Below are 26,504 nucleotides of genomic sequence, written 5' to 3' on the forward strand. Positions count from 1 at the left end.
CATTTTTGGAAATTTTAGCCATAATAAATCCCTTTTGTTGGGTCTCCATGAAATAAGCCAGTGGAACCAACAGCATTTCAGGCAGAGCTGTTGTTCAGAGCCTTGCCCATACTCTTAGCGTTTCCTGACTTGTATCAAAAGTAAGGCGATATTTGTGGCTAAAGCCACAGACTGGTAAGAAACACGATGTGGAGGATAACGAGTAAACAAGAGCTCTTGTTGCTATGCGGAGAGTTCAGAGTCCGTCAGACAAGTTGACTCAAGCATCTCCCCTCAGTCTTTGTATGTGGGATCAAATTACTGGTCACGCTTTCAAGTACTGAGGAAAAGGAACAAACACACTTTATGCTACTTTTCTGACTTCATGTGGAAGGAGGGAGAGAAAGGCACTGAAGAAGGCACACAAGCCTGTATAAATAAAAGTATGTACTCAGAAGCAGCATCTTGAGGAAAAAAGGATGTAGCCAGTAGAAAAATAAAACAGTAATTTCAGCTCACCACATGTTCTGTAAATCAGAATTAAATGCTTCCCTCTACATACCAGCACTGCCTCACCAACATTGAACTTTAGGAAAGAGCTAATAATAATATGTGAAATATTCACAAGAGCAGGTCCACAAGTAGATTAGCAATGCTGCATCAAAGGAAAATGCAGCAGATCTAAGTAGGCAAAATGCAACTACTGTGCTCATTTCCCAGCTCTTTATATAAAAAAAACTCCGCGAACACAGTCCTCCAGCACACGGTATTTGAGGTTTGACTTCGCCATTCAACTTGCTACTGCAGGCAGCTCCTAACCAGGTGGGTAGCATAACTTCATGCTAGTGAGGACACGCAGAAGCTTGCAGGGGCTCTCGCTCAGGCAGTGATCTCAGACTTGCACAAGAACGCGTCCCTGCGGAGGACCGGAGCGCGCTCTCGCTCTCCAACGTGCAGACCACCCACAACCTCGAGATGCGCCTCGGCAAAGCTGCCGCGAGCGGGGAAGAACTGCGCTGTCAAACTGCTGCTGAGCAGCGAGGCAGAAGGGGACCTCACTCTACAAAAGTTGCCTAAGAAATGAGGTTTATTAAAGAAACAGCCCAGGAATAGGATTGCTTCTCTATTGACTACTTTTTTTAAGTCTGGAATCATTTTATTTCTTCCATGCTTTCAACAGATATACTGTGTGCACGCGCACACACACACACACACACACCACACACACATTCCTCCTCCTTTCTCATTCTGCAGAGGTCATTCAAGGCTAACAAATTGTCCCTATGGTTATTGCCCCTGGGGAGGAAGCACATGAAGATCTCATTCTGACAGAGCATGTGGGGACAGCGGGTTGGCAGATCGGGGCTGTGGGACTAGTGCACATGCTGGGAAGGCAGGTTCCGGCCTTGAGGGGTCTCCTCTGAAGAATGATGCACTCCTAAACACACTGAGATCTGGGGAGCTCTGGAAAGTTAAACTGTTTTCAAGCTGTTAATCTTAGCAAATTAGTCCGGGATATGGAATTTAATTGATTTATCACAGAATGGGTGAGGTTGGAGGGGACCTCTAGAGATCATCTAGTCCAACCTCCTGCTCAAGCAGGGACACCTAGAGCATGTGGCACAGGGTGGTATCCAGGTAGGTTTTGAAGATCTCCAAAGGAGGAGACTCCAAGCCAAGCTCTGTCCACAGAACTGCCTGCAGTTTTCCCTTTAGTTGACTACACAAGTATGAGCGGAGCTGTTAGCCTTGCAACTGCAAGTTAGTGAATGGTTAAGTTGCTAACGAAGAGCAGGAATCCACTCCCTCCCACAGAGGTAGTTACTGGACCTACAGTAACCTCTGCCTCTACAGAGATAGTCACAGGACCGCTTACCCATCCCAACACTTGTTTTAAGCATGGGGCTAAACACTTGTCCAAACATTCAAAATAGATCTATTGAGATAAAAGGAATCCTCAAAACACAAAATTCTGAAGAGTTTTAAGCAACACTACGTCAGCCACTGACCTGACAGCCACTGCAGCACACCAAGGCCCAGCACAGGTTTCACAGATTCGGCACTAACTTCAGGATTTAGCTAGCTAAGAAGCCTCAAAGAAGCCACCTTGAAGCTCCTTCCTTCTTCCCCTCTCCTCCTACATAAGGAATACCCAGTGGTTTCTTCTTCTTGGTAAGAATTTGCCCAGGAAACAGAAGGATGTTCATCTGCCAGGCTGCCGAGTGATTAAAATGCATTTACCTTAAGCTGCTTCATTACCAGCCTCACCTCCTCCGTCATTTTTTCCAGACACTCAGAACTGACACACAACAGCGCATAGCAGTGGATGAGGCTCAAGCTAGAAGAGTTCCTGTAGTTACTGAACAAGCTTAGCACCTTTTGCCTAAGTTACTGATAGAAATGACAGTCACCTACTAACCCACTAACTCTGAGAGAAGACTCCAGCCACAACAGCTTGGCTACACCCTTCACTTAAAGGGCGGGAGTCGCTCCTCTTCAAGACATTGCTTTGCTATGCGATTCTGGTGTAGAGGGCATGGGAAACTTCAATTTTTACACCCCTTTCTCTTTGTCAGAGTACCACATATGTGTTGAATTAATTATTTTGAGGAATGGGCAAATGTGGAATATAATTGTTCAAAAGAGCTGATAAATGGAAAACTGAAATTAGCAGCAGTGAAATTATCAGCAGCAAGCATCTGGTAGAGATAAAATTTCACATCATGACAAGGCTGTTGCTCATAACTTCTAAGATAGTAACTTGAGAAAGAATAAAAGATTTGTTTGTATATTTTGTGATGACACATTCAGGTATTTTCCATTTTAAAGGCCAATCATGCACTAATCATGCTCTGTCAGGTTTTAGAATGATACTATTTCATGTAACAAGAAAGAAAAAGAGTTATATAGCCCAGAAATTTATTGAATATTTGCTTGAATACATTCTGTATATAACTGTTCACCTTGCCTGTTTTTTGTGATCTAGAAATGCACTCACAGATCTCACAGATGCACTGAGCTGTAGTATTAAATTTGGAATTGTTACAAATGGAAGTGGTAAGTTTGGGTCTGTAGCCCCTCTCTGGCCTTGAGGCTTGAGTCTTGAATGCAGCCTAGCACCTTCCTTTGACTCAATTTGCGTAAGTTGCTGCATGAGAGCAAATGTTGTTTAGGAGAGAATTTCATATATTGTTCTTGTTTTATAACAGTAAAATACTTGATATATTTGCTTTTGAAGTTTTCAATACTGGAAACATTTGGTCCAGGGTGCTTGCAGTGGGATGTCTAATTTTTCATATGCTCTCTCTCTTCTAAGTATTCCACAAAATTTAGTCTTCAGTTTTGGCTTCCATTTCCTCAGCATCATCATCCCCATCTACTTCAGCATTTTCCCTTTCCAGTCTTTCCAGCTGCCTTGCAAGCTCAGTCTCATCTGTGTCAGTAACCACCTTTGGCTGTGGAAAAAACAACAAAAAAAGTCATCAGCAAACATTATTTTTTTTAGGTTGAAAGAAGGAAAAAAAAAGTTGGTTTCTCTGATTCTACATAAAGAGCAAGAAGTTAAATAAAGTCATGCAATAGAAACAGAAAAATTAGAAAGTTTGGCCATTTGTTTACCAAAGGAGAAGTTCCAGTTTATTTAGTTTCATAATATTGTTTTGCTAAAATGCTTTCTAGCACTACTCATCTTGCTCTATTCTAAAACTATTGGCAGAAGGGGGGAGAAAGAGGGGACACAGACATGCTTCAGAATGCAATGTGTTCTTACTTCCATCTGCACAGTGAAGACACCTCTCTTCTCCTCGATTTTTTCTTTAATGACGGCCATGGCTTGATTCAGAACAGAGAGCCCTTCGGTTCTCTCCAGCGTTGTAGTGGTCATCACATAACGAGGAGGAGCTATCAGATTAATCTATCACATTGTATGCAGGAATAAGAAGCAAAAAAGTAAACTCAGTAACAACAACAAAACAAAAAACCCCACAAAACCAAAAAGCCCAAAAGTGAGCAACATTGTTCTGAATTTATAATCCAGAAGAACATATTGCCGTTATAAAAACCTTTCCAGAAGCATAAATGGATTAAAATAACAGTTTCTGACAGCCCAACAAATTTCTCACATTGAAAAGAGTTATTTTTATATAGCATATTTATTTAGAAAAATATGTGTAGAATATAACAGATTTATATATAATGTGAAGTGCAGGAAATACCTTGCAGATCAGTAAAGTGCCTCATCACATAATTTTGCAAATATAATTATGACTGTGATAAGCAGTATGTGTTTTTCTAAGACAACTTAGAATAAACACAACTTCTTGAACTTGGGAAGCCAGAGGTGAGTCATAGTACCAACTGCCATTACGTGGCGGAAGTGACGTGTTACACGCGTGTCATATAGAAGAGACAAGAAACGTGTGAACAACTTCCTGGCTTCAGCCACCTGACTGCAGCAGTTGCAATTGCAGGTTAATAGCAACTGGGGGAAGCAGACAACTTTGCTTGTGGTTTTACTATGAAGATGGACACTTACTTTAATGGGCATGTTCTCCGTGGAACAGTTCAAGCCTGCTCTCAAAGCTTCTTTCACTGCATCGATGCCTTCATAGCCGTAACAGGCAACCTCAATGTCTAAGACAGACAAATACAAATAACAAAACTCACAGGTATAAAGCTATCAAAGGTTGCATAAACGTGAAAGCTTTTTAGTGAAGCTTTAGCACATTCCAGAACTGCAGAAGTATCTCCATCTACAAAATTAGTAACTTGATAATCTTAATAGCCTTAATAAATTCTCTAGATGAATAATATTTTACACTATGCTTTAAAAATACAGAACATGAAATAATACACCCTTATGCACTCTGCCTTTCACATTCCCCAATAAATCCAAGAGGAATAAAGTTGTATTTTATAGAGAGAAGATATAAAAGCAGTAAAATGAAAATAAGATGAAAGAATTATTCAGAAAAGCTAAATTTTGGAAAGTGTGCAACCACAAAAAACAAGGAATTCTATCAAAACATATCAGAGGCATCATGTTAGGAGCAATTCTCTGTGGGAGAGATTGAGATTAAATTTTATTATTACATACTTCAAATAATTAATCTATATTTTTATAAGTTTTTGAAACCGAAGTCACACACTCATGGTGTTGGCTGTGCCTGTTATTTCCTGATTAGTCAAAAGGAAGGTTTGTTTGACTATGTAGCAATACTGCAAAGGTTTAATATACACATAAGGATTAGTCTCACTCCAAGTGACTCACAATAACCTTCTAATTCTCAGCTATCACAGGTAAATTCACAGAAAAGAACGAATCTCATCAGCCTCGTGATGAGGCTATTAGCCAACTGAAAGTGTCCCCATCTCCTCTGCAGACAAAATTAAAAGCGGCTTAGAGAATTTGAATCAAACAGGCAAGATATACTAAATAGAAGAATATATTCTTCAAGTAATTTTATTTTCAAAACTAATCAGATGATATTTATTTTAGCAAGGTCAGGCTCTGTGGCTGTCAAATTGTACTTCCATATTTGAAATCTATTTTAATCAATATGGGGCCTATTACTGCAATAATAGACAGAAGCACTTTTAATTACCTTACTTTTTGCATTCTTTTCTTCATTTCCCTGTCACATGGTTATAGATTCTCTTTTTTTTTCCCTCCTTTCCACAGAATTAAGTGCTAATGCTCATCAAAATACACTAGCAGAGACGGGGCAGTTTCTTACTCCAGGCACAAACACAGCTCTGCTATCCTGATCTGGTTGATGGCCAGTGTGCTTTTAAGCCTGTTCAGTTATGTGGCTGCTAGACCACACTTAACATTTTCCAAGTACATCTTCATAAGCAGTGCAGACAGACGCACACTTTCTCTGCCCACACTGTGCTAGCAAGAGACAAAACAGCTCAAACTGTATGAGCACATTAGTGAGGTGCTGGGCTTAAGATAATATATCTTGTTGGATGCTTTGCAGTCAACCACTGGGAATATACCCAGAACCCAAACTCAGAACTGTTTTCACCCACTGATGTTTTTATACTCCTAGTCATGCCAATGAAGACCAGTCATCCTGTCAGGGAACCACAGAATTCAATACTTTGCATTCAACAATGCAAAAAGGTTAAAGAATGTTTTGGATTCAGTAAATACTATGAAATATTTAAATTGCTTGGTATCAAGACTACATCATGTATTATGACAACTACTTTGTATCCCAAAGAATCTGCAATTGGTAGGGGAGGGGGAGGAGAGCCAAACAGAACGCCCTGGAATATTTGACAGGAACCATACAAGCATTTGGCAAGCATTTTCTTGATTATGATGTCTTCTGGAAGAGCAGTTTTGTGCTAATACAAACACCACTGGCTGCAAGGTTTAGGTGAATTTATAGCTTACAAGATACAGTAACTAACTTGACATTCATGCCAACACCTGTTAAACGAACATCCAAAATGAACTCACCAGCTCGGATTTTGACAGCTTGTGGTGTCAGACGTCTGTTAATATTGTCAATCAACACACGCCTCTCTTCTTCTGTCAGATCTAGACTATCCAGGATTGCAGGGTCTCTGAACCAAACAAAGTAATGTTACAGAAGTTGTACAAATCGGAGTAGCAATATCACCTTGTGATAACATTTTATTATTCTTATGCATAATCCTGGCAAATAAATCAGAGATACTGGTTAAGAGTCCATTTAAAGAATGGAAGAAATGAAAGGCCTCTATTTGCAAAACCTTTTTCCATTGAAGCATTTATCAGCAAAGCAAACCATTCATGCAGTCTGTTCCTTGAATGAACAGTTTAAATGATTAAAAAAAAGTATAACCTCTATCCAGCCCCCTATGCAAATTATAGGCAGAGTGAGAAACATAACTAGTTCTTTGGTATTTCACCCAAAGTGAAGATAAGCACATACTGCATGAAAACAAGTCCACGATGAATCTGACGTTTCTGAATTACTTTAGCATTTTAATCAAAGGCGTGAATTTTGTCCTTCTATAAAATAACCTATGTTCATTCCATGTTATTCTTTACTCCTTTTTAACAGTAACGGAACCACAGACAGACATGCACCAGCTGGTTAATCCTGGCTAAATGATGTAAGTTTTCCAGATCACAAGCTACCAGCTTCAAATTCAGAGATCACAGAGGCAATTTCCTCTACTGCTTAATCATTTGAAAGCAGCAGTTCTTGTTCTAAAATAAAATTGTGTGCATTACTTTTATCCAAAAATACCCCTGAAACAAAGAGCATGACCAAAAAGCACCTCACAAAAGTTTTCCCTGTTAGCCTCGTAGCTGATATTCAGTTTTGCCCCAACAAAAGTTTCTGAATGTTCAAACTGTGTTGCCTGACAGAAGAAAGGTCCTGATTACATTTTTCAAAGACAGGATTTATAGTTCTCTGCAACATGACACCAAACCATGTATGCTACTGCTGGCAGTTAAACAAAAGCCAAGATGCCCCAAAAAACAGAGGCACTTTTAGAGACTGGTCTTTGCTACTAATAAAACACCATCTTTTGCAATTTTACATACTGAATATACATAAGGGATAGCCAAACAGAATCCAAAAATATGATGTGTATATACACTGAAAAATATGACCTTATATGGCAGAGATGTTTTATTTACTGGACAGGAAAATTCTGTTTCTTCATTTATTCAGTCAAGTCCTCCAATTAAAACTTTACGCTGCACATTCAACAAGTAAATACTGTTATTTTTTTATTTAGTAGAGTGTAAATATATTTAAAAATTTCGCCATATGATCCTGCTGTTTGAATCCCCAAAACATTAAGCCTCAGTAGTAAGAAAAGAAACAGCAAGTAAAATTCATAGTTATCAGCAGACATGACATGTTTTCAGCCGGTACTTCAGGGACCTTATGAAGGCACAGTCCTGCTCTCTCTTGGCAGCTTAACACAACAGCACAAAGGGGATAAATAAAAGTGCTGTCCATTGCCAGAAATATAAAGTATTACTGATGGAATGTATTTTTAAAACAGCCAACCTCAAAATTTTATGCTCCAATCTGAAGAGCAAATTGAGGAATGCATGGATTGTGTGTTCAGTACTTCTTCTGAAGATTAAAAGGCTGTATAAGTACAGCCTTTGGTCCTTTAGTATTCAGTTGTTTAACTAAATATTTATCAGTTAGAGAATGATCTGCAGTCCTTTCCACAGCAGCATGCCCAGATTAGTCCTTTATCAGTAAATTTACTTTCATTAGAAGGGAAGTTGTCTTCTGTGGAAGAGAACTCAGGATTAAGTTATTTCTCTCCTCAAAACAGAAATGATTTTAGAAGACTGGTATTAAAATCTTCAGATCTTCAAAACCCACCTGGATGCCACCCTGTGCCACATGCTCCAGGTGTCCCTGCTGGAGCAGGGTGGTTGGACTAGATGATCTCTAGAGGTCCCTTCCAACCTTAAGCATTCTGTGATTCTGTGAAAATCCTATCATTGCCACCTAGTGTTAGAATGAAGTTAATCTCCTATGGGTTTACATAATAGAAAAGTGAAAAATTAGAAAGATTTGAGAAATCTATTTTTGGATTGCCAATTTAGCTTTTTGCGAAACTTTAGCAGGAAAGCAAATGGCTTAATAATTCAGAAAGCAAACCAAAATACTGGACTTCATAAACAGTTAAGAGGCAATTCGTATCAGTGCATGCTTCCTCCTGTCACAGTTTCCAAGTCTTTCTGTTCACAATTCCATTATTAGATTAATAATTCCACTCTGTTTTTCAAGTTTGGAAGTGTTGGTTTGAGAAGTTACAAGCCAACTTGTGATAGTCTTTAGAAAAGAAAAATACAGCTTGTAGGAGAGGAAGAATGGCAGTTAGCTGTGGGTAGAAATATCTTCAGGCACAGAGCTAGATAAGCATGAAAATATCTGCTTGAGACTAAGAACAGGCGAATTCTGACACAGAAACCAAGGTCAGTACCTCTTCTTTTCTGAGGAATGCCACTTGAATAGTCAGAGAACCCTACAATAAGCAAATGGAGGGATGAAATACAAGCTGACTAAGCTCACTCCATCAGCACACGCTACATACTGACTTTGAAGAAGTGAACACTGTAAGGGATCTGGCATAGGAAGTACTTCTCTACAATGACAAAGTAAATTCCTAGAAGTAAAAAAGTGTCCTTACGAGACTGCGTGCTTGAATGCATCATAAGCACCATATCCTGGTCTTTTGTACTTGTCATCGAATACCCAGGCAGTTCTCTGGAACAGACTCTCAAGCTGCTCGTCCTTAGTGTATTCCAAGACTTCAGCAACATGGCGAAGAATGCTGTAAACCTTGAACATGAACAGATCAAAAATAAATAAATAAGGAGAAATGAGAACGTCTTATTCCAACTCAAATAACAACTAACTCTTACTATGAGCTTATGCCACACATAATTGAGTCCTTCAGATTAAAGTCCGAAAGCAAAATTGTTGATCCAAATAAACAAAAATAAGTGAAAAAAGGGATGTTTTTGTAGGATGTTGCAATACAAATCTTCCTCTATACTCAGCAATAAATTACATACCAAGCTCTAGGGGTTTACAGTGCATCAAACATAGCACTGGAACCTTTACTGTACATTATAAAGCAGAAAATTATAATGAACTGTTAAATACAGTATTTTATTGTATAGGAAGAAAAAAGTTATATAAAAAAGTAATACTCAATGGCAAATATTTCTTTAAGTAGCACAAAACTTGCACACCAAATGCAAGTTCTTTTTTCAATGATGGTTGTCCATAGCATCCTAAACCAGCACCTGTATTTGCATCTCTGATCATTAAAATATCACCCTTTACATCCTAAGTTTTCAGTCAACCACTTGTCCATCCACGAATCCAGCAGCAGTTTACCAGAGCATTCATGGACAGATGAACTGATTGTGTACATGCATGGGTAAAGGAATATTAGAGCACATATGGTAAGGAAAACAATGTATGTTCTCATTAACTCATGCCTGTGCATTTTTGTTGTTTAAGAAACCAGCTGAGAAAAACCACAAGGTCTTAAGATCACAAAACAACTCACAGTCTTTGATTTTGTGAATTTGTCTTCACATTTGATTGCTTCCTCTGGAGAAACTCTTCTTTTTGACAAGTCAATATAACCTATCAGAAGAAAAAAAAATATTTTGAAAGCATTAGGATTATGCAAACTTTACTCTCAAAATAACAAAAAAACATATCTAAAAGTTGCTTCAAGACAAAAAGCATAAAAGAACGGGGATATAGATTTTAAATATGTCACTGAACTTTTCTAAAAAAAAGACAGGTTCTATATATAAAAGATATATGAAGAAACTTTAAAACCAAAGATTCAAATACCCAGAAGACAAGAAACAAATTTAAGGCTTTATTATAAATCTCAAATTTTAGCCTTCTACAGTATGCATATCATACAATCATCACATAACTACCATACATTTTATAGTCAGGGTTGAAGCCTTAGGGCACAGAATGCACTGAGAGCTCCAAATGTTCATTATTTAGAATTTTTTTTTCCCCACTATCTCAGATAGGAGTCAGTCTTCTCACAAGATTCAGGGAAGCTACAATGAAATCAAAAGAAAAAAAATCTCACTTCACACTAGGGTGACTGGCCTTCATTAACCTAAATTTCAAAGAATATGCAGAAGAATGCTCAAAAGTAGATGGTAAGATTATGCTCTATTTTGTTTGGATGCCCTAAACTAAAAACCCCAAGTGAAAACAAAAGAATACCTAGCTGCCCAGCTCATATGCATTTCTACTTATGACTTCAAGCTTGGTATTGCTCATAATAGCCCAGAATACCTTTCTCTTTGTCAACTCTTATGACCACGACACATTCGTTCCTTCCGATGCGGATGAGTTTGTTTATGGAACGGATACGTCTCCTGGAGAGCTCACTAAGGAGGATCATGCCTTCGATGTTGTTGTATTCCAGCAGGCTGACATAAGCTCCCATTTCCGCAATGGACCGAACATTGACCATCACTACATCTTCCACCTCTGGAAATTTGTGTTGGTAGAATCTACAGCTTAGTCCAGGCATTCTGTAAGTTGTGCAGAAAGAAACAAAAGTGACTTATTTCATGGTACACCACTAATTTATCCCAAAATGTACTAAAATGCAGCAAGGACTGGTAACAATAGAAAAGAACAAACTCTTTGGAACAAGAAAGTGCAACATTACTTTAGGAGAGCTCTTTTAGAATTAGGTTTTCATAAGCACTGAGATAAATTAGTTTTGGTATTTTAATATTACCACTGGTCTGGCTAAGATGATCATGTTTTGAATTAAAGCAAAAAGAACTTGCTACCTAGTTATTAGCCACTTGACTGCCATATGATGCATATTGCAGAATACAGGAGAGACTTCATGTGGTGGAAGGGAGGTACCGCACTCTTCAGCCACCTGAGTTTGTAACACCATGCAAACTGTAAGCCAGATTCCAGCAGCAGAAGCACACAGTAGAGAAGTCTGCGGTGCTAAAAGGGTATCTCCAAGCGCATCACAGGACAGCACATGAAGTGCTGAGGAAACGACAAGCACAGTAAAGCTTCTCCTGAGAAGGAAGAGGCTCCATCTATCTCTATGCTCCAGAAAACTATATTCTAAACTCAAGATCTTTTGATTAATTCTCTAAAGAGAGAGTGGTTCATAGCTTCATGGGCCACTTTTCAGAGGATGCAAAGACAGCAGAAGAGCAGACAGAATGAACCATATCACTATGAAAGGGGCACTGAATATCTCCAGAATATATATATATAAAAAAGGAAAACAAAACAAACTCACTCCCACCGAACATACAGCTACTTAGGAAGAAAAAAAAATGAATAGAATTCATATATGTATCTATTTATGTATTCGTGTAATATACATGTACACGCACACAAATATATAACGCAAGGCGCTCCCTAGGCTCGCAGCGGCGGGGAGGCCGGCGCACTGATCGCTGCCTCTCCGCAGGAAGCCGCCGCCGGCCCCTCTCGCGCCCCACCACGACCCGACACACGAGCTCCGCCGGGCTGTGGCCGCACCTCGCGGCCCGCGGCACCCGGCCCAGCGCGTTACCCCCGCTCCGCGAGGCGCTCCACACGGACGGGCCCGGGCCGGGCTCGGCCTCAGCCCGCGGCCCACGAGCAGGGCTCGGCCCGGCAGCCGCAGCGGGGAGGCAGCGACTCCCGGGGCCTCAGGGACCCCACGCCGGGTCGCGGGCTGGGGGCGCCGTTACCTGCCGCCGTGAGGGGGGTCCCGGTGCCCGTTGGCGCCGCCGCGTGCCGCACTCGCCCGGCTCCCGCCTCGCCTCGCACCGGCCCCGCGCAGCCGCCGCCGTCTCGCCCCGCCCCGCCCCGCCCCGCCGCGCTCTGTCTCGCGAGACGCCGCCGTCCCGCCCCGCCGGCGCGCGCGTGACCGACGGGGCGGCCCGGGGGCGGTGCCGGGGGCGGCCCGGGGCGGTGCCATCCGGGCGTCTCCCGGCCGGGCCGGGCGGCTGCGGCGTCACGTGAGCGCGCGGCGCGGCGGCAGGAGCGGCGCCCGCCCGGCACCGCCACCGCCACCATGTCGGGCAAGGACCGCATCGAGATCTTCCCCTCGCGGATGTGAGTGTCCCGTGTCGTGCGCCCCCGGCGTGGGCGCCAACGGCCGCGCCAACGGTCACGGCTGGGCCCGGCGGGGCTCCCGGCCGCCCTCCGGCGCGGCCTCTCTCGGCACAGGGGCTGTCACCGGTGCCAGGAGCCCCTCGGGGCCTCCTTATGCGAGGAGGCAAATTGTAACGGTGCGCGCGTAAGGACAGGGCCGCAGGGCAGAGCGCGGCTTCTGCCCCAAATAGCGGAGGCCGCTGCGGTACCACCGCGCGCGGGGGCGGCTCAGCAGGAGTTAAGGAAATAGAGGAACTCGGACGGCGGCGGTCGTAATTTTCCAGGTTCTTGCAGCAGACCATTCGTCATGAAGTTAGATGTCTCCCGAGATGGAAAGCAGCCAGCGCCCGAGCAAACGGCAACGCTTGAAATTGATACTGTGCTAAAACGGCTATTGCAATAATGCTGTTCTGCCTCTCTCCAGAGCTGCCCGGGGTAGAAGGACTTTGCCCCAAAAGCTGTTTCAGGTCTCATGTAAAAGCGGTTGGCGCCCGAGCTGTGGCTTTGCAGGCTTGTGCATCCCTGTCGCGAGCTGGTCATGTGCAACGGCTTAAAACTTACAGGCCTCTCTCTCAAAGGAGGTGTTAGACCAATAAGGTGGCTGATATTTTGTTAAGGAACTAAGTTAGGGCAATGAAATAAAGCACATTTATCTCTGGAATTCATCTATTTATTAACTGGCAAAACAGAACTTTCATAATTGTTCCTTTTTCTCCTTTATATCTTTTTGAAATGTTTTGTTCCTATGAACCGCTCCAGCACTGGCCATGATCACTTTCAGAAACTGCTCTGTCTTCTTTACAGTAAACACGGCTTTGTTTAATGCATTCACCAGACCCATGGGATCTGGCTCGGGGTGAAACTGAGCCAGTCCCTGGCGGGTGTGAACAGAGCGAACAGGTTGGCACAAGGTGCTGCTGTCCCAGAGATGGTGCCAGTTTGTTAGGAAAACAAAACTGCCTTCCTGTTCCTTGACCTTGCTTCTTTTTATCCTGAGCATTTAGAAAAGACTCGTCTTTTTCCAGTTATAAGCATCTTGTAGATGTTATTCTCATAATATGCACTGTAAAGCGGGGGAAATAAAGGCAGAATCTTAATTAATTTTTTCCAAGGTCAGAGAGGAAGTGTGCAGGCCACTTCTTACATAGAGTTGTCCTGAGTGTTGTCCTTGGTGTTTAGTAGCTGTGTGAACAAAGCAGTAGCTTAAACTAACACTTAACTGCTTTTGTGCTATAACTACTGCCAATTTAGTTAACATAAATCAAAAAAATACTCAAACATACTTCACATCAGCAGAGGGAAGCAGGGATCCTTCACTTCCCAAATAGTCACCAGAATGGTTTGTTAGGGGTAGTCGTCATCAGGAAAAAGGAAAATTCTTATTTCCTATTATGAAAAAGCTGAAAAATAACTTGTCATTTTTTCATGATATTCACCTTTACAGACATTAGCTTTGTAATTGTCATTGATGGGGAGGATATGTTTCCTTCATTTTCAATGCAAAATTAGAATTCTTTCCTGAATTGCCCACCCTGACTTACTGCATATTGATTTTTCTTAGTTGCTTCATAGTTTGAATCATGTCCATGTCTGAAATTGTTTTCACTTTTTCCTTATCCCTTTGGACAATGTGGGACTTCTTTATTTCTTCCTGTGCTTAACAGGGCTCAGACCGTCATGAAAGCCCGTTTGAAAGGAGCCCAAACTGGTCGTAACCTCTTGAAGAAAAAATCTGATGCTTTGACACTTCGATTCAGGCAGATCCTTAAGAAAATCATTGAGGTAGGTAAACTAATATTTTCCTGTATAGGGCTCACTCTGTTTAAAAGTTCTGTTATCCGTCAGTTAGTTGTAAGATATGGGAGCATCCTGATAACTTCATAAGGTAGTATGGAACAGAGGACAACTTTGTGGATAACCTGTGTTTTGTAAATGAGGCTACTGAGGACACGTCAGCAGAAGTACCTTTTCCTGGCAGTAATGGTACTGGAATTATATAACACTTAATATTCTTCACCTCTTTCCAACCAGTGCTAGTCTCTGTTTTCTTTTATGTCTAGAGTTCCTTAATGCATCTTCTACATCACAGGAGATTTTTTTATGTCAGGGTGGAGTAGGAGTGGACAGCGCAGGAGGGGATTTAATGCATTCTGTGGTACTGTCTCTGTTGCTTGAGAGGACACTGCACATACACATTTCCTACATGACTGGGAACACCAGGAGGTAGAGACTAGAAGTTGCATCCAGATGGAATTTCTTCCGTTATCAAGGATTTCTGGTTTGAGAGTTAGCTTGAGATATAGGATTTTTTCTTTCTTAAATTCTGTATTATATTCTTGATGCTTTTAATTAAAAGCATTTATCCTGCAGAAGGAGCAAAAGGCCTTATATTTGTTACCTCCTCCTTCCTCTCCCTCTTTCCAGACTAAGTTGCTGATGGGTGAGGTGATGAGAGAAGCTGCCTTTTCCCTGGCTGAGGCAAAGTTCACAGCTGGAGATTTCAGGTGAGCATTGCTGAGCTTACCTGTGGGAACCCCACACATGGGGAAGGGTGTTCAACACACTGCTGATCTCTCATTTGGAAGAAAAAATACACTTCAAAAAGAGCAGAAAGACTAACAGAAATTACACATAAATTGCACACAGATCTTTGATTTGAGAAGATAGATTCCATTTGCAAAAAGCAACCAGTATATAAGGAAACAAAGGTATATAGCATAATCAAGACTATTTATATTTTTTCTTTTTTGTGAACTTATGCGCAGGATCCTGACCTCTTGTCTCACTAGTGCTAATGAGAGAAAACAAATCTTGTTTGCTACAGTGACCTGTTGTGGGAAGACACTAAGATACTCCAGAATCCTTCAAGGCAAATTTTTGTAGAAACTTGTTTGCTATTTTGGTAGTTAGTGAATAAACAAAGTTATTAGTGTTCTGAAAGAACAAATATGCACAAACTCTTCCATGTTTCAGCTTTGGTTTGCCTTTTAACCTTGCAATTCCTTTGCTGTTCTTGGGAGTAGGATCTTACGGGTTTATTACAGTTATTGTTATTAAAATATTTTGAAGCAATTTGTCAGATAACTAGCAATTTTTCAGATAGGCTTTGTATACTTGGTCAAAGATGTTTCTAAAATACCACTTCACAGACTCTGCTGCTTTTAACATTCTTGGAAACTCATGTCATATGATCTGTGTTAGCTTTGAAGGCTGTGCTCCAAAAACAGAGCTGGAAATTATCTCCAAATCTTTATGGCAATACTACTTCACTTTGTATATGTGAATTAATGGACCACTTTAATCTTCCCAATTAAGATAAACATTTTCTTTCTTACAGTACCACTGTGATCCAAAATGTGAACAAAGCTCAAGTCAAGATCAGAGCTAAAAAAGACAACGTAGCAGGTGACTGTTCCAGACTATGGGTGCTTTGACTTTTGATGGATGTGAGGGAGTAGACTGATATATTCCATAGTGTTTCCAAGCACACTCTCCTCTTCATATCTCTTACTCATCTAATGGTCGCAACACTTATAATGTGTGACTTGAGTCACACATTTCATTTTATGAGGCATGTAAACTGCAGTTCAAATTTGATCTAGATCAAATAAAGCATAAATTCTGTTGTGCTTTTTTTTCTTTCTTGGGCACTAAAAAAAGCCTGTAAATTAAATATTTAAAAAATAACACCAGGAAATTAAATAGCAAGAATTGTGTTTTTAAAAAATCAAGAAAGATAAATTAAAACCATATGCTTAAAGCATTTCCTAAGCATAGGGAAAACATTGCTAAACAGAAACACAGTAAAATTGAATTTACTCTCCTGATATTTTTATGTGCCTACATCTCAATGTGATGTGAAGTGATATGGTTCTGAATTTCCATAAAAATAGTAGAACCAGCATGACTTAATCTTTCCATTCTATATGTGAAGACTTTGAAAACAAAACTTCTGAGCTCATGTAATACATTAGACACAAATGGGAGAAAGGTGAATTACACTTAATAAATAAATAACACACTGTGTCTTGACTATTTTTTTGCCTTTGCTAGGTGTAACCTTGCCAGTTTTTGAGCATTACCAGGAAGGAGGGGACAGTAAGTACAAAAATGAATATTTTTTATCTTATAGGTGCTTATAACTATTCTATGCTGATGGAAAAATAGTTATGCCTTGCTGATAAGTCAGTTTACAGTGTGGGTGCAGTACTATGTCTTTCCTCTGTGATACTTCACCCATATTCCTGTGACTTAAGGACTTGTTACTAGGGGCTGCAGTGGATTTCAATTCGTTAAATCAGTGTGTTTTTCAAATTAGAGAAAGATTGGTCTTGATCATGATTTTTTTTAAGGTTAAGTAGGAGGTTTTTTTAGGACTGACAGATCTTATTGTGGACATGCAAAAATCCAACATTTTTACATAAACCACCATATAGAGAGATTAATGGGCAGAGACTTTACCTTATCAGTCGCTGATACAACAGTCCATGTTGTATCACTGTAGGTTGTAAATCCTGTGTTTAAGCTGGTAAGGAAGCACCATAATGGCATTAGCAACAGTTCTTGTTGGATATTTTTTCCAGGTTATGAGCTGACTGGTTTGGCTAGGGGTGGAGAGCAGCTGGCCAAGCTGAAGAGGAACTATGCCAAAGCTGTGGAGCTGCTTGTGGAGCTGGCCTCCTTACAGGTTGATGGGAAGAAAGAAAAATGGGGAGAAGGGATCTCTAGTTTCGCAGTTCATAAATGAAGTAAAGTAGTATCAGTGATTGCAGCCTAATGCCTTCAGCTGCACTATAATCCTTTAGTCTATCATAGTACAAAGTTGCAGACCTTCTATCATATTAGAGCTTCACTGATTTATTTAGTCAAGAATGAAAAGAAGAAAGTCTTTGTGGGTTAGTATTGGATATAGTAGATTTTTAACAGCCAATGTGCAGTATTCAGATGCAATCTGTTATTAGTAAGAGCAATGGCATTAGCAGAAACAATTCCGCTCCCATCAAGAATTTTGCCCATTTTGTTTGTAGTATCAATGAAAACACTGAGTTTTTTGTTAGGTATTAATTATTGAATATCTTTCCATCAGACATCCTTTGTTACTTTGGATGAAGCCATTAAAATAACAAACAGACGTGTGAATGCAATTGAACATGGTGAGTATTTGCTCTGTTAGCAGTATTTTTGAGTGTAGTAGTTTTGACTCTCCTTACGGCACAGAGAACAGAGTCCTGAAAGCTGCTGCTCTTTTAACTGCTTTCCCCTTGCACAGAGATAAATGAGTATGCAAACATGAGAAAGGACTGAAGTTGTACTGAGTATAAAGACTTAAAAAATGTGTATTCTGGACTGTCTGCCAGGCATCTTTGACTTACCTTGTCAAGTCTATTGACTAGAAATAAGGGATGTTACATGTAAAAATATTCCAATGGCTATTTTTGTAACGTTTCCTAGGGTTGCACCTTTTGAAACTGAATTGTGGTGTCCAGCCTAGAGCCCAGACTTTTTGCTTTTGGATGGGATGGCAGAGTAGGCATCTGGAAAACAGTCTTGGCTAAGTTCAGGTTATAGGAAAGAGAGCAATCCTGATAAACACCAGAGAATGTGTATCTTTGATCCAAATTCCTTATCCTTCCTGCTCCTGTTTGCAAATTTTTCTTTAAATTTCTTAAGTACTGCCCATGCCCAATACTGTTGTGGCTACTTTCACTGTGGTAATGAGGGTGCTTTGATTATTTCAAGTTCCTTCTCAACTTGTTGACAGCTGGAATTTAATCATATTTGCATGTACACAGCTTCTAAACTGCCCTTTTTGATACTGTTTTCTGTAGACTTACTCCTTTGAACCTGCAGGCTTTTTCTGTGATTATCACTCAAAAAATTAACAGTGGAGAAACTTCCTCTGCAGCCTTTCGAACTTTGGTGGTGTTTATACCAGCTTTCCCATTTGAAAAGGCAGTTTCTGGCACGTAGCCTTCACCTGTGCCCAGCTCCAGTGCTAGAGCTTGGTTTAATCTTCCCTTGGGCTGGTTTACGTGAATATTTCTTTCATCCCAGCTGGATGTGAAGGCTTTTTTAAATGAATTAGAGCAGAATGCAGTGGGTAAAAGTACTGTATATTAAGCAGAAGTTGCTGACAATTGGGATGGAAAAAGGTAGTTTCCATTCAAGTCCAGCTCAACTATCATGACTTTTTAAAATTAGAAACTTTAAATAATAGTCCCTGCAGTGTATTAAACAATTTCCAGGCTAATGTAACAGCAGCTTAACATGTTCCTTATTTTTATATATATATTTTAGTGATTATTCCCAGGATTGAGCGTACTCTTTCTTACATCATCACAGAACTGGATGAAAGAGAACGGGAGGAATTTTACAGGCAAGTACCAAAAACAAAACAAAGATGGTCTCTTCTTAATTACATTCTGAACAGTTTGAGCTAAGAGGGATGCTCACCAAATACATCAGTGAACACCGTCAAAAATGATCTGGTTCTTGCTCTGCATTGAATTCCCAGAGCTGGGCACTTGGAGATCTGAAATTACTTTTCTCAAACTTAATAACAGATCCCTTCTACTTGATTGTGCCTTGTAGTCTTTATCATGGGGCTAGAGGATGGGACATAGCACATGCAGGTGCTTTAAGGACATTTCTTCCACAAAGGGAAGTGTTTCAGGCTTCCTGAAGTGAAAATTTCAAACCTGACACATTGATTAAAGAATCATCTTTATCCTAATCATCCTAATCATTCAGGAAAAGCAGAATAGCGTAATTCAGTTTTTAGGGTCAAGATGTGGAGTTTGGATGAAAAAAAAAGAGTTTATGTAATAGAGTTAGATTTTAAAAGAGTTAGATTTGTTTTCCCAGTTGGAGCAGCTAGGCATAAGAACAATTTGTTACAGGATCTTCAATTCCTTTGGAACTGCTTCAAGCAGCTTTATCTTCTCCACCTTGTACTGCATCTTTGATGCTAATCTGTTTTATGAAAACATCATAGTTTTTTCACTGATAAATCATGTGCTGTTCACAGGTTAAAGAAGATACAGGAAAAGAAAAAGGTGCTGAAAGAAAAATCTGAGAAAGAACGGGAGCTGCGGAGAGCTGCTGGTGGGGAACGTGAACCTGCCAACCTCTTAATGGAGGAGAAGGATGAAGACCTCCTCTTTGAGTAGCCCGGCACAAGTGTTGTAGAGGGAGGTGGGGTACCCGGAAGACAGTGTCCAATTGCACTATAACTGGACATGTTGCCTCAGTGATGTTTATGTGGCTTCTCAGTTACTGTATAAATCTGCGTGGACTTGACTGTGGATTTCTCCTGGGAGATTAGAAATCTGAATGTGGCTGCAGGTGCTTTACTACTAGGAAAGCCCTGTATTGCCGTTTTAGTAGAGGCTAGCATGAGACTTCTTGCATTCTTCAAGTTTTCTTACATGGTGGGAATGAGTGTCCACACTTGTTCCTTTTGTAGGAGGGCTCTGGATTTCCCTAATCAGATTCCGTTCTAATTCTTCTCCTTATAACAGTAGTTCTTTTATTTGGGGAGGGAGATGCACACAAAGCTTTTGCTGCCGAAAGATTAATGTTAAAAGTTACTTAAAGCACATGTCACCACAGTCTGAAGTCGAATGCGAGCATAAGCCACTACATTTTCTAACCCATTGATGAAATCCACAGTCTTACATGATTTCTGTTGCACGATGTTACCATTGGCCTAAAACGCCTATGGTTTTAAATAGAAGTTTTGCCAACTTGTGTACTGTCTGTGCTAGAAACAAGTAAAAGTTTCATGTGTTAAGTGTCTGGCATCTGGACCAACTTGCTAAAGGATGGTGGTCTTAAATGCTTTGAAATTGTAGTGTTTATTTCAAAATAATGCTACTTCCCCTGCCCCCAGCTTAGGAACTGCACAAATGCTGCTCTGGACATCCCTTTACAGGCTGTATCCACATTCACTTAAATTTTACCTTGCTGGAGAGGAGACCAGCAGAAGTGATGCTTCTCTGCCACATACGAACCTCTGCTGAGCCATCCTGAAATCATCATTGCAACAAGGATGTAGGCAAGCAGAGCAGGATCAAACTTCAAGTCCATTTGTGCTGCAGTTCTGGGCTGATTAAGAGGAGTCTATGACAGTGGCTGAGGACCTTTCTGCAACACATTTCACAGTCTTTCAATTATCACATGAAGCATCTCTTTCCTCTTTTGACACCACAGCTGAATAATAAATCCAGACTTGCTTGTAGAATTACAGGCTCTTGAAAAAAATAGCCCTCTGCTTTTGATTTGTATTGAGCTCCCATCTAACATTATTTCCTGCCTCCATATATGTTCTACCAAAGACTTTCCTCAACAGCAACAAGATTTAATGACACGGGGTGTGACGGAAATGCTTAACCTTCCTCCCCGCAAATCCTCCTTCAACTAAGAGAAATAAGGGAGAGGATGTATTCGCAAATCCTTGTTCTAGTGATGGAAAAAAAAAAAAGGATCTTTAACTAGTAGAACAAGATGTGCACTGCTACTTCGTAAGGGGATTTTTTTTTTGATTAGTGGTCATCAGAGTCATCCTTAATCAGTAGTTTCTGGTTGTACTACACTGAACTGACTTGTTTAGTCAACCCCTGGAAGATGCTGCTCTTAGTTGCTGGAGAAAGATGTGCTAGTAGTAATAGGTTTTGTGCTGTCTAAGAGAACCATAAAGCCTGAGGCAGAAGGGCTCCTATGAATTCTGACCTTCATTGTAGCCTTAGCCTAGAGAAGGGTGTTTCTGTTTTTTCAGCAATGTTTTTTGCAACTTGTTGGACTAAAAGCACAAATGTAACACTATCCTCCTTCTACAGGCAGCAATTGATCATGTATCTTAGATGGTGCACAACTTAACTGAAGATTGTTTAAAAATGGAGTAAAATACAAAAGGATCCCAAGTCAACAAAGCGAGAGAATTTTAGAAGTCTCTTCAAAACTTACAGTGATCTGGAGCATTTTAATTCTGACAGGTGATCTTTTCTGGCTTCTTGCAACAAGATGGCAGGCATGTCCATCGGCAAATGGATCTCATCAGGGCAGGTGATTCGCAGGTAGATCCTGGAAGGTGTTACTGATAAAGTCCTGGAGTTTGGAGTGAAGGGAAGATGTCAGTGGATTTGAGAAGAAATAGTGATTAAGTACAAGAAAATTAGAGTAAGACAACATTGGGGAGAAACTAAGTTTGGGGAGTATGTTTTGTGCCTTTTTGACACTATACATTCAAGAGGTATAGAGAACATCCCACAGATGGGTCAGTCAAAGTCTGAGAGCACTTTTCACACATTCAGGAACACAGTAGGAAGAAGACTCCAAAAGCCACTACAAGAAATAAAATTGTACAGTGATTTATTTTAGATCTAGAAATATTTTACATTTTTACATTAGTGTGCAGTTCATGATGTCTCAAAGATACAGAGTGCAGGTACATGTATAAAAGTACAATGTGGGGCTAACCACAGTTTCTCCATAAAGTTACCTTAATTGTTTAAGGCATTAAACCCCCATTTTATAGTTTAAAAAGCCACATATTTTTACATTCAAAAATTCTTCAATGTAATTCAGCTAATGGGTTTATTTTTCATTAAATCTGGACTGGTAAAAATACCGATACCCTCCTTTCAGGTCTGGTACAGCTCACTATAAGCCTGTGATAATGTTGAGGGGCGAAGACTGCATATTCTCTTCAAGGGAATTAACACAGGCTTCCTAAGAAAGAGTTCTGCCTTCCTGTTTGTTTATTTTTAAACTAAATACAAGGTAGTTCCAGGTCCAAACTGGTGACAGATGGACAGCCTGGTACATTTCTCAGTGCTGCTCAAGCTTTTCAGCTGAAGACAAAATGACACTGGCTATACATTATCATGGAAACTATAGCACCTCCCTACATGGATGTCAGTGTAGACTGTGTGTCTAAGAGCAGAGCTGAACCTAATACAACATTCTTTTAAGTCTACATTCAAAAGCTCATTTGTATAACAATTTCAGTAACATGGAGGGGGGGAACCAAAATTAGCCCAATGCAATAATGGTATGATTAGTGCTACTGACACGGTGTATAAACACTGAATATACAATGGGATAGGGCAAGTATCTTAATGCTGATTGGGACTGGAAGAATTTGGGCAACAGCTGCCTAGCTTACCACATTTTACTGCTTTCCACCTTCTTGTCTAACAAAGCCTAACGCACCTACAATTATCAAAGGGGCAGGGGAGGGCAGAGCTGATGTTCTGTCATCACTGCTACACTGACTACTCAACATAACCGAATGGTGTAGCTGTCAAAGCAAAAGTCAGGATTAAAGTGAAAACATGCCTGCAATGTGAGGCAAAAAGGCATTATTTTGAATCCCCAGTCCTTAGGCCAACAGATAGAGAACTACTGAATTATTTCTAATGCTTAAATAAACCAAAGATAAGAGATTCCAAAACTTTTTCTTTCCAAAGGGTCACTACCTAGCCAAAGTAACTAGGCTTTTTTTTTCCCCTAAAAACAATTATACCAGCAAATAATTTTGCTATAACAGGACTGGAATGCACTCTACACTTTCATTTTTCAAAGCAGCACTTAGTCCACTAACTAGGAAAGTGATCTGACGTAACTTCTTTATATTTGCTCTATACTTTGTGTAGTCAACAATGGATATGTGTTTATTCCATGAAAACCTGAAGAATATATGCAAAACAGTATGGAAAAAGTCAAAAACCTTTTTATCCATCAGCTCTAAACAGGAGTGAACTACACAATGACATAACTCCAGTGTTTCACCTGTAGGAACAAGGAAATGCTATGGCTAAAGTTGACAGAGACATTCACATTCAATGTTCTTTGTGCTCCCCACTAGCAAACCAGCCAAGATGACACTATTGAGTTGCAGTGACAGCAACAGCCCTGCTGCAGCTGCAGAGCTTTAGCAGTTAAACCTTCACAGCTCAGGTAATCATCTGAGGATGCAGAAATTTCATCACCTGCTTTGCAGCACATGCTAGGATACAGACCTACATTGCCCTCTGTTTACTTGTTTCAAGTTTTTTTTTGTTCACTTTGCTTAATAATTCCATATATTCTCCTATTTTGTGGCTTCTCCATCACTTGCCAGTGTTTTACACCAACTTTTACTGCAGTACTGAGCAAATGCAGGACAATACATTGCTGGTGAATTAAAATACTAGTTTACAATACAGTAGGTACATTCAGCTATTTTAATTCCAGTTAGCTACCCATTAGAGCCATTTCCAAAGAGAACCATTCCCACCACCATGCTCTTCCCATATTCAGCACATCATTCCATTTATTTGTTATAAAACATGAGAAAATTCGTTGATACTTAATCAGTATGTTTTATAACTACGTATTTTTCATAAAAAATAGAACCTTTGCCTTTTTAAATATCTCTACATATCTGTGAATAACAGTGGCTCCAATCAGTCAGTTTTCATGAAAATTCCATAAAAATATCACATCTAAAGATCAATATAATATTCATCTTTGGATCTAAAATTAATGTGCAGTCAATAACTGACTTACAAAGTTTGACTAAAAAGACCCAAGGATTGAAATATTTACATTACACATATTTTCCAATTACAGTGCTATAAGAAAGTGGAATGTTTTTTAGAATTAAAAAATAAACTCAAGCCTCACAGGGCAGCTCCAGACCAGAGCGGCATCTTCATTTTGTACATTTTTATACCAGGAAAGATTTCTCTGTCATTTCATACGTAGATTATTTCTCTGCCCAATGATCTATAAAATTATACTCCTGAACTACCATCATGTCCCACAAAGTCATTAAGTTAAGTGTTAAATAACATTAATATTTATAACTATGTGACAACATGGACTCTATACACACACACGGACATGCACATACTTAAAATCTTTAATTTTATAAGGGTGAATCTAGGTTAAAAATAGGGTGTATGTATGTATAAAAGTAGTTACTAGAAAAAAAAAAATCTATCTAAAGCTTTAGAATTTAGTACTGACTTAAACGTCTCCATTTTTAGACCACAGAGAAAGAAAACTCAGACAATCTTTAAATTAGTTAAATCAGCTCACTAGCCGATTAGTGGGTTTTTTTTTCTTTTTCAGTAATACACAATGTCACCGGCAAAGTATTTAAGTAGCCACCAAGGTCTAGAGCTCACACTCCCATCTACTGTTAGAATTGGGCGGACCTACACACAATCTCCTCGGAAAGACTGTGAGGGAGGAGTCCATTTGTCCCCTGGAACTGTCCTCTTTCACCGCAGCCACGTGGAGGGCACCCACTGGGGTTCTGTGTCGAGTTTGTTAATTAACCGAAGCAACTCCTGATAGGCCTTATCGAGATCAGAATTCACAATTGCTGTATCAAAGTAGTGGCCGTTGTTCTGTTCCATCTCCCTCGTCTTCTCGATGATTTCTCTCAATTCTTCTGGCTGAAAACAAAACCAGAGTTACTCTGTGCGTGTCAGGCTCCTCCCTAACAATGGGAGAGAGAAGGTAACACCTCTGCCCAGGTCATTTACGCAAGCTTTCATGGTTTCGTCGGTTTTGGCTATGGAAAGATTTCTGAGATCATTTAACCATGATGCATATTTGAAAGCCAGGGACACTGAAGACATCTCTACTTTTTGGCATCATCACCAATCACGTCTGATTTGCCTTAACTACAACCCAGGAAATAATCGTCTCAGACTGATGTGAACGAGGTAGACACATTGCTGCTTATTCTGTAACACACATCTTACTGCTGTGCTTACATCACATTTCTAGAAAATAAGTTACATTGTTAAGCTCCCTGTCTTCCAAAGTGACTGAAGATGTCAAAAATAACACGGAAGAAAGTTTGAATGGTGCAGAAAAGACAATGTGGCTCTGCTAAGACAGCCAAGACCAAAAACTTTCATTAAAATATTTTTACCCCAAAGAAGCATAAAGGAAAGAATAACCGAAGCCAAACAATGAGAACCACAATGAGAACCACACCATTCGAGTCAACAGAACCACTATAGCATCAGTAAATAACACCAAAGGAAAAAAGTTGAAAGGGGAAAAATAGCACCAGGAATATTGCCCATGTAGATAAAAGATCCTAAGGAAGAAGTAGACCTCGATGATTTTGCTTTAGGGTTTCTAAACTGGTTTCTAAAAGCATGTTTGGTTTTATCTTCTGCAGCTTATCTTATTGCTCTGTTCATATAAAGAAATATATTTGGGTATGATATATGAGGCAAAATGCTCCCCCTGCGGGCACATGTTTTTCAGAAAAAAAAAAAAAAAAAAAAAAAAAAAAAAAAGATCAGTATCTTTTGTTATCCCAGCAACACATGCTTTGTATCCTACAGGCAAATAAGGATCTTTTCTGATTTCTCAGGCAAATAAGGATCTTTTCTGATTTTTCAGAGACCCTTGTTTAATCTCTGGATTTCAATTACATCCTACAGAACTGTTTATTTAATCAAATCTGAAGTAAAAAAACTGAGATACTGACACTATTCACATTGATGCATGAGGAATGATCCTCTGGGATCAAACATCAGAATAACTTTATCTGAACAGTTTAATTTTAGAATATATTTTAAGAAAGTATTTTTCAAGGGCAAACATGCTCTCAAAATGGGAAAGAAACATGTAGTCCCTAGAATTTCCCTTATAGTTAGTGGAAGACAATGAAATGGGATTTCCCAAGTTTTGAAATAAAGGGTTTTACTTTTGTGACCAAATGAAGGAACCACAACTGACTCTGCAACTAAAGAGAGTCACTGTGCCCCAGAATTACTGAATTAGTGGTTGTGTTTGTTCTGGTATATCACACCTATTAGGTTAGGAAAAAGTATACTAAACCTCTCCCTTCCAATCTGG

The 26,504-nt window shown here is 39.9% G+C and overlaps 3 protein-coding genes across 3 annotated transcripts in view; 1 reads left to right on the forward strand and 2 right to left on the reverse strand.

Annotated features, from left to right (window-relative positions):
* Positions 1–3,112: 3,112 nt before the first annotated feature.
* Positions 3,113–11,066, reverse strand: EIF2S1 (eukaryotic translation initiation factor 2 subunit alpha). The gene is made up of 7 exons (XM_010222834.2): positions 10,803–11,066; positions 10,039–10,118; positions 9,148–9,299; positions 6,449–6,555; positions 4,514–4,611; positions 3,749–3,892; positions 3,113–3,434 (listed from the first exon to the last, which is right to left on the reverse strand). The coding sequence occupies exons 1-7, from the start codon at positions 11,041–11,043 to the stop codon at positions 3,309–3,311; spliced, it is 948 nt and encodes a 315-aa protein (XP_010221136.1). The 5' UTR covers positions 11,044–11,066; the 3' UTR covers positions 3,113–3,308.
* Positions 11,067–12,479: 1,413 nt separating this feature from the next.
* On the forward strand, positions 12,480–19,938 carry ATP6V1D (ATPase H+ transporting V1 subunit D). Its single transcript, XM_088536592.1, has 9 exons — positions 12,480–12,593; positions 14,297–14,414; positions 15,057–15,136; positions 15,970–16,037; positions 16,686–16,730; positions 17,216–17,319; positions 17,719–17,785; positions 18,930–19,008; positions 19,660–19,938. The coding sequence occupies exons 1-9, from the start codon at positions 12,553–12,555 to the stop codon at positions 19,799–19,801; spliced, it is 744 nt and encodes a 247-aa protein (XP_088392718.1). The 5' UTR covers positions 12,480–12,552; the 3' UTR covers positions 19,802–19,938.
* Positions 19,939–23,411: 3,473 nt separating this feature from the next.
* PALS1 (protein associated with LIN7 1, MAGUK p55 family member) overlaps positions 23,412–26,504 on the reverse strand; it is a 29,949-nt gene continuing 26,856 nt past the window's right edge. Inside the window, exon 14 of the mRNA XM_088536590.1 lies at positions 23,412–25,078. Coding sequence (XP_088392716.1) covers positions 24,902–25,078 — 177 coding nt within the window. The 3' untranslated portion in view covers positions 23,412–24,901. The remainder of the gene's footprint in view (positions 25,079–26,504) is intronic.

This window comes from Tinamus guttatus, unplaced genomic scaffold (assembly GCF_059628265.1).
Source record: "Tinamus guttatus ecotype Peru unplaced genomic scaffold, ASM5962826v1 Tinamus_guttatus_pri_ptg000676l, whole genome shotgun sequence".
Lineage (NCBI taxonomy): Eukaryota > Metazoa > Chordata > Aves > Tinamiformes > Tinamidae > Tinamus > Tinamus guttatus.